This window comes from Sinocyclocheilus rhinocerous, unplaced genomic scaffold (genome assembly GCF_001515625.1).
Source record: "Sinocyclocheilus rhinocerous isolate Xijiao unplaced genomic scaffold, SAMN03320098_v1.1 scaffold173, whole genome shotgun sequence".
NCBI classification, from domain to species: Eukaryota; Metazoa; Chordata; class Actinopteri; order Cypriniformes; family Cyprinidae; genus Sinocyclocheilus; species Sinocyclocheilus rhinocerous.
In genome coordinates, this window is record NW_015645056.1 from 890,066 (window position 1) to 897,944 (window position 7,879).

A 7,879-nucleotide genomic window follows, 5' to 3' on the forward strand; every position below is an offset into this window, starting at 1 on the left:
GGGTGGGGGGTGTTGTCAGTCTCTCAAACCATTCTTAAACCATCTCACCTTCACTTGCTCTTTCAGTGGTTCTTATGTTGCCAGGTAGTCATCCCAGGGATCAACACACATTAGTAAAAGGATGTTTTTTAATTTTTCTTTGTTTACAGATAAACTTTTGTCTGCAGCGGTACATTATATAAGTAGGCCAAAACCGCAAACCGTGGATCTGTAATTTTTCCCATGACTGCATTTTTTAAATGGTCTAATTGTGCAGGGAAACCACAACCCTGGTAACACTTCTGCTAAATATCTCTTGGGCATTTGTGGGCATCTCTCAGTTTGCGTCTTTGATAATTCAAACATAGAGATAGTCATTCAAGTCAACGAACACTGATTTGCATAAAATTTTGGACTTTTGTCTGCATTCTTCATTAACATGTTCTTCGTGTGTGTTTCCATTTTGAGAGCTGATCTTGATTCGAGATCAGTACAGTCTTCACAGACTTCTTGAGTTTAATTTATCAGTAAAACAGGGATACAATCTTGTAATGTGTGGGGGGCATTAGATTTTGTACAGTTGTGCAACAGTTGTGAAGTTCTGTGGCAGGTGAAAAGTTGAATACATTTGCTGCAAAACAAAACTTCTCAACTTTCATCTTGATTACATTTTGGTCACATCTACTTTGATAAGTTGCCATTTCACATTAACTTGACCAGAAAATTTGTTCTTAAAAGTTTTTTTCCTCTCTCTCTCTGCTGAAATAATTACATAATGCTGAAAACTGCAATATAATGCTTTAATATTTATACTGTACACCGTTGGCAAACTTTTATGTGTTATTAAAAACCAATTTCTTTAGTGAAAAGATGGATGATCTGATCCAGGATCAGTCCAGATGTGGAGCTTGTGAGCAGGTTCTAAGAGATCCGGTCTCTATCACGTGTGGACACATTTTCTGCAGACATTGCATCAGTTTCTACTGGGATCAGTCAAGACTAGCAGAGGACTTTGACTGTCCTCTGTGCAGAAAGAAATCTAGAACACGTCCTGTTCTACAGATGCACGGAGTCTGTTACACACCAGCAGCCCTACAGGTGGAGACTGAAGACCTGAAAAGAGTCAAAGAAAAGCATAAAACCAGCATGAAGAACAAATACGAGAGCTTATTTGAGGGAATCAAGCTCAAAGAGAATGAAACCTTCCTCAACAGGATCTACACACAGCTTTACATCATAGAAGGAGAGCGTGATGGAGTGAATGAAGAACATGAGGTTTTACAGATGGAGAAAACAGCCAGAGCACAACTCGCACAAGACACTTCCATCTACTGCAATGACATCTTTAAAGCCTCACCTGAACCCGGATGTGAGGAGAAAGACCAAACCAAGACTGTTCTTACTAAAGGCATCGCTGGAATCGGAAAAACCATCTCTGTGCAGAAGTTCATTCTGGACTGGGCCGAGGGAAAAGCCAATCAGGATGTAGATTTCATGTTTTTGCTTCCTTTTCGAGAGCTGAACTTGATTCAAGATCATCAATATAGTCTTCAAAGACTTCTGCTGGACTTTCATCCTGAACTTCAAGATCTGGACTCAAAGACTTATGAGGAGTGTAAAATTGTGTTTATCTTTGATGGTCTGGATGAAAGCAGAATCACACTGATGTTTGCAGACACTCAGAAAGTTTGTGATGTGACTGAGACTTCATCAGTGGCTGTGTTGATGTCAAAGCTCATGAAAGGAGAGCTGCTTCCCTCTGCTCTCATCTGGATCACCTCCAGACCAGCAGCAGCCAATCAGATCCCCTCCAAATACATCAACCGTCTGACAGAAATTCAGGGCTTCAATGAGCCTCAGAGGGAGGAATATTTCAGGAAGAGAATCAGTGACCAGCATCAAGCCAACAGGATCATCTCACACATCAGAAGAGCAAGAAGCCTCCACATCATGTGCCACATCCCCGTCTTCTGCTGGATCTCTTCAACTGTGCTTCAGAAGCTCCTGAAAGAAGATCTGAGTGCAGAAATCCCCCAAACTCTGACTGAAATGTACATCCACTTTGTTTTACTGCTATATACACAGTACAACAGAGACTCTTATGGTTTTTGATTCAATGCATAATCTGCATCAAGGAGCAATAGATAAAGCCATTGGGAGTGAGAATGGACGTCTGGATCTGTTCTTGCGGTTCCTGCTGGGCATCTCACTGGAGTCCAATCAGAGACTCTTACAGGATCTACTGACACACACAGAGAACAGCTCAGAGAGCATCAGGAGAACTTCACAGTGCATTAAAGAGAAGATCAAAGATGGACATGGACTCTCCACTGAAAGATCCATCAATCTGTTCCTCTGCCTGCTGGAAGTGAAAGATCAGAGTCTGTCCAGAGAGATTCAGGAGTTTGTGAAATCAGACAAACACTCAGAGAAGAAGCTCTCTCCTGCTCAATGCTCAACAATTGCCTACATGCTTCAGATGTCAGAGGAGCCGCTGGATGAGTTTGATCTGAAGAGATACAACACATCAGATGAGGGTAGAAGAAGATTGATACCAGCTGTGAGCAACTGCACAAAAGCTCTGTGAGTATATTATCTTGCAAAATTAAGTAATATTTGCCTTAGATGACAACATTTCAAATGAATGAATTAATAGCCAACTAAATGTCAAGAAATAAAGAAATATAATAAGAAATATAGTTAAGTACATGCTATACCATAACACCATTCTTAATTCAGTATATCCTAAAGCATGAAACTAAATGAAACCTATGGACCTTTTAGGACATAGCACTATGACTAACTGGACATCTGCATAATTTGTTCCTTGTTGTGTAGACTCGCTGGCTGTAATCTCACTGATCAGTGTTGTGAGAATTTATCATCAGCTCAACAATCCTCGAACTCTGTCCTAAAAGAGCTGGACCTGACTAATAATGACCTACAGGATTCAGGAGTGAAGATTCTCTCTGATGGACTGAAGAATCCAAACTGTCAGCTAGAAATATTAAGGTAATTATGTGGAGTATTTTGTACACTGCTTGCTATGGCTGTAAATAAATTAGAAAAAGCAAGAAGTGTCCAGAAAAATATTTTGTATCCGGAACTATTTCTTATGCCATGGATTCAAGATATTCTGTTAATAATTGTAAATGTGTACAAGCCTTTGTTACTAATTCGTAAAATTTACATAAGAATTGGTGATGATGGACTTAGCTGTTTTTGAAAAATTATTGGGAAAACAGAAAGTTAAGCTGAGGTTACATTAGTGTAAAAACAAAAGGAATTTAAATCAACAATATTGTCTTTTAGATAACACATGTGTGCGCATGTGTATATGTGTGTGTGTGTGTGTGTGTGTGTAGGTTGTCTGGCTGTATGGTGACAGAGGAAGGCTGTGGTTTTGTGTCTTCAGCTCTGAGTTCAAACCCCTCACACCTGAGAGAGCTGGATCTGAGCTACAATCACCCAGGACAATCAGGAGTCCATCCACTCAGTGACAAACTGAACGATCCTAACTGCTCACTGCAGACACTCAAGTATGTGTTTTATATATTTTCAAAATTAATGTGATCGCCTCTCTGTTGCTGATCTCTTTTCACATTTTGGGTTTGAATCAAAGTATATACGCATCATTATGTGAGTTCCACCATGAGCAGGAGATGTTTACGACTATGACTAACTCAGGACAAGAGGATGCCAGTTTCATTGTTTTATTCATGCATTGGATTTACTACCAAAATGACACATAGAGAGCAAATATGCAAAGTATATGTCATCAATAGCAGCTCACTTTTGTGATTTGGAAAAAAATTGCATTCATGTTTGCCAGCCACCCAGGACAATCAGGAGTCCAGCTCCTCAGTGACAAACTGAACGATCCTAACTGCTCACTGCAGACACTCAAGTATGTGTTTTATATATTTTCAAAATTAATGTGATCGCCTCTCTGTTGCTGATCTCTTTTCACATTTTGGGTTTGAATCAAAGTATATACGCATCATTATGTGAGTTCCACCATGAGCAGGAGATGTTTACGACTATGACTAACTCAGGACAAGAGGATGCCAGTTTCATTGTTTTATTCATGCATTGGATTTACTACCAAAATGACACATAGAGAGCAAATATGCAAAGTATATGTCATCAATAGCAGCTCACTTTTGTGATTTGGAAAAAAATTGCATTCATGTTTGCCAGCAGCTATCACTCTTCAGCTCTTGCCTGGTCGCCAACTGAAGCTAAGCAGGGTTGAGCCTGGTCAGTACCTGGATGGGAGACCTTCTGGGAAAACCAAGTTGCTCCTGGAAGAGGTGCTAGTGAAACCAGCAGGGGGTGCTCAGCCTGTGCTCTGTGTGGGTCCTAACACCCAATAGTGACAGGGACGCTATACTGTCAAAAAGCACCATCCTTCAGATGAGACGTTAAACCGAGGTACTGACTCTCTGTGGTCATAAAAAATCCCAGGAAGTATTTTGAAAAGAGTAGAGGTGTAACATCGACATCCTGGCCAGATTTGCCCATTGGCCTCTGGCCATCATGGCCTCCTAATCATCCCCATATTTACCGATTGGCTGCATTGCTCTCCTCTCCACGAATAAGCTGGTGTATGGTTGGCAATCTGGCGCACTATGGCTGCCACCGCATCGTTTAGGTGGATGCTGCACACTGGTGGTGGATGAGGTGATCCCCCTCACAGTAAAGCACTTTGAGTGTCTAGAAAGCTATATAAATGTAACAAATTATACCAACAAGGAACCATACCACAGACCACTTTATAAATTGGTCAGATTAAGGGTTTGAATCTTTAGGTACACAGTGAATCGATTCACTTCACGATTCATTGGTTTTCTGTTCGATTCAGGGACAATTTTTGCAAATTCAGAACAATACGATTGACAAAAAGATTTGTTTCAATTTCAATTTTTTATTTGATTCTGTACTTTTTAAGTACATTCATTGAGGTGGGTGATATGACCAAAATCTTATTCACAATATGAATAATTTTTATTTTCACGTAAACAAAATATGTTGTGATATAGTTATTTTTAGCTAGGAATAAGGTTTTTATTGTAAGGCTGTAACTTTAGATGCCAGCGAAGTTTCACAATAATTATTAAGTTATTCAGTCAAGAATAGTGATTCTCTCTTTTTCATTTGTTGTTTTGATTAACATTAATAACACAGACAGCGGCAGGTATATTAGGCTGCTGTCACTTTAAGACCTAATGCACATGTTTATATTCACTTAAGACATAGCCAAAGTGTTAATGTGAATATTTGGCAAAAGGGGCATTTTGATATAATTCTGTGTGTATTTGACTGTTCAAATGCAATGAAAGCATTTGATTTTAGTAGCAGTTCCACACAGCTGGCAGTTGCTGCTCATACATGCAACATGGTCCCTTGAAATGTGATAAAATGTAATCGATTTGAAAAAAACATGGAACTTACCCACATTCACATGTTGATAAAACAAAATAATACATGAAGCCAGAGTTAAACAGTTTGTGTTTTTTCTTGTTTAAAAGCAGAGGCTCTGTTCTTTCTTTTGACATATTGCATGTTTAGATATAATTTTTTTCTTTTGTAAACATGATAAAAAAATGGCTGGCTGTGGCTGGCAAATTAGATTTTTTTTATACTGGTGGGGAAAGAGTTAAAAGTATGTAAAAATGTGTGTGTTTTGTGTATCAGCAATATGCAACATTTTATACTTTGTAATTGCTAAAATAGCCATACTTGGGGTTCTAATCCGCACTCGTATATTTTTTTCCCCTCATTAAAACCAAATGTGTTCATCAGTGATGGTTTGTGTGCATTTTATTTTGTGATTTCACCTAAATGAATAGAGAGTCTCCACAACAGTTAGCAATAGATTGAAGCACTTGTCTGTGTACGAAGCACTGGGCAACAGGTGTTGTGCCAAATTCTGCACCCTGCCAGATTATGCACCCCCTAGTATTGGTAGGTTTAGGAGTAGGTATGGGGGAGGGGTTAGGATTAGGTTTTATAATGTATGTGTATTTTTGTGTTTATAGTGTGGATCATGGAGGAGATTTTAGGATTAGAGCAGGACTGCAAAAATGTAGGTCTACATACAAACACAAACTCATAAATGTATTTATTTATATTTATTTGGTTGTTTGTTTATTTGTTATAAATGAAGAGTTATCTGTTTTTTTATTTCCAAAAACAGATAACTCTGTTTTTGTAAATTTTCATAAATCATGTTTTTTTTTTGTTTTGTACATACCAAAGTAATATCAATCAAACTGCAGATGGGTTGTTTTGATTAAGTAATAATTAGGTTTAGGAGTAGGTATGGGGGAGGGGTTAGGATTAGGCAACAACACCAGCACTGATAACAGCAGCAACGAGCACTCAGCATGATTTTAAAAGCAATACGTGTAAGCGGCAGATCACCACTTATTTTAAACAAACAAACAAAATGAATACTCTGCTAGTCACATAGAGATAATGTTTCATTTGTAATAGATAGATAGATAGTCTTTTCTAAAGTAAAGACTAGCAGCCTATGTTATGTTCACAAATGAGAAGGGCGCTTGTTGATTTCTGCTGTAAAACCTGAACTTGCAATGCCTTGACAGTGGACAGAACCGGCTTTTATGACAAAACCTGTTTAGGGTTCAGAACGTGCATGTAGAGAATAACACATGGCAGTCGGTTCATTTTTTTAAACGTGGTGTTAAATGAACTCTTCAAATGTTTCTCTCTTTTTCTCTCGTTCTTTGTGTGTTCAGATGCCTGTAGTCTCACACTAGATCCAAACACAGTAAACACCCATCTGATTCTGTCTGAGGGAAACAGAAAGGCAACATATGTGGAAGAGCTGCAGTCATATCCTGATCATCCAGAGAGATTTGAGCACCATCCTCAGGTTCTGTGTGGAGAGAGTCTGACTGGACGCTGTTACTGGGAGGCTGAATGGAGCGGGAGAGGGACAGAAATATCAATGACATACAAAGATATCAGCAGGAAAGGAGGAAGTGACTGCAGGTTTGGATTCAATCAAAAGTCCTGGAATCTGAGCAGTTTTTATAACAGACTCACTGTCTGTCACAATAATGACAGCACTGAGATATCAACCCCTTCATCATCTAATCGAGTAGGTGTGTATCTGGACTGGTCTGCTGGTACTCTGTCCTTCTACAGCGTCTCTGACACACACACACTCACACACATACACACATTCAACACCACGTTCACTGAACCCGTCTATGCTGGGTTTGGGGTTTATTATGGTTCCCCAGTTTCTCTGTGCTAGACTGAACAACAGAGTTGAGGTACTTGGACTTAGGAATTATGCAATTATGAATGGACTCGGGTGGACTTGGACGGAACATAAAATTATGATAAAAAGACATTATTAAACGTATCCCACTCAAACACAGTTGTTAATGACTAGGTCTCAACTTGGACTCGACAAGGTGGACTCTGACCCAACCCTATGTGAACAACCTTATCTAAGGAGAAACAGATCAACAACAAAATGTCACACGATGTTTGATTTTATTTTTTTTATTTTTTTTGTATTATTATTTTTCTAATTACTGCAGTATTCTATTTTTGCATCATCATCCAGATGACATACACTATATGAATAAAACCTGACTGTTACACCAACAGGGTCTTTAATGATGTTGCATTCTAAATACATAGACATATGGAGTTGGTGCCCCTATTGCAGCTATAAATGTTGAATGGGGTTGAAGACAGGACTCTGTGCAGGCCAGTCAAGTTCTTCTACATCAAACTCATCCAACCGTGTCTTTATGGACCTTTTTTGCTCACTGGGGCACAGTCATGCTGGAATAGAAAAGGGCCATCCCCAAACTGTTCCCACAAAACGTCTTCAGTATGCTGAAGCATTAAGATT

The 7,879-nt window shown here is 39.1% G+C and overlaps 1 protein-coding gene across 1 annotated transcript in view; it reads left to right on the forward strand.

Annotated features, from left to right (window-relative positions):
- Positions 1 to 7,590, forward strand: part of LOC107705105 (NACHT, LRR and PYD domains-containing protein 3-like) — a 9,263-nt gene extending 1,673 nt beyond the window's left edge. The window contains exons 2-7 of the mRNA XM_016508248.1: positions 843 to 2,043; positions 2,075 to 2,562; positions 2,818 to 2,991; positions 3,345 to 3,518; positions 6,021 to 6,067; positions 6,744 to 7,590. Coding sequence (XP_016363734.1) covers positions 850 to 2,043; positions 2,075 to 2,562; positions 2,818 to 2,991; positions 3,345 to 3,518; positions 6,021 to 6,067; positions 6,744 to 7,267 — 2,601 coding nt within the window. The 5' untranslated portion in view covers positions 843 to 849 and the 3' untranslated portion in view covers positions 7,268 to 7,590. The remainder of the gene's footprint in view (positions 1 to 842; positions 2,044 to 2,074; positions 2,563 to 2,817; positions 2,992 to 3,344; positions 3,519 to 6,020; positions 6,068 to 6,743) is intronic.
- The last annotated feature ends 289 nt before the right edge of the window (positions 7,591 to 7,879 follow it).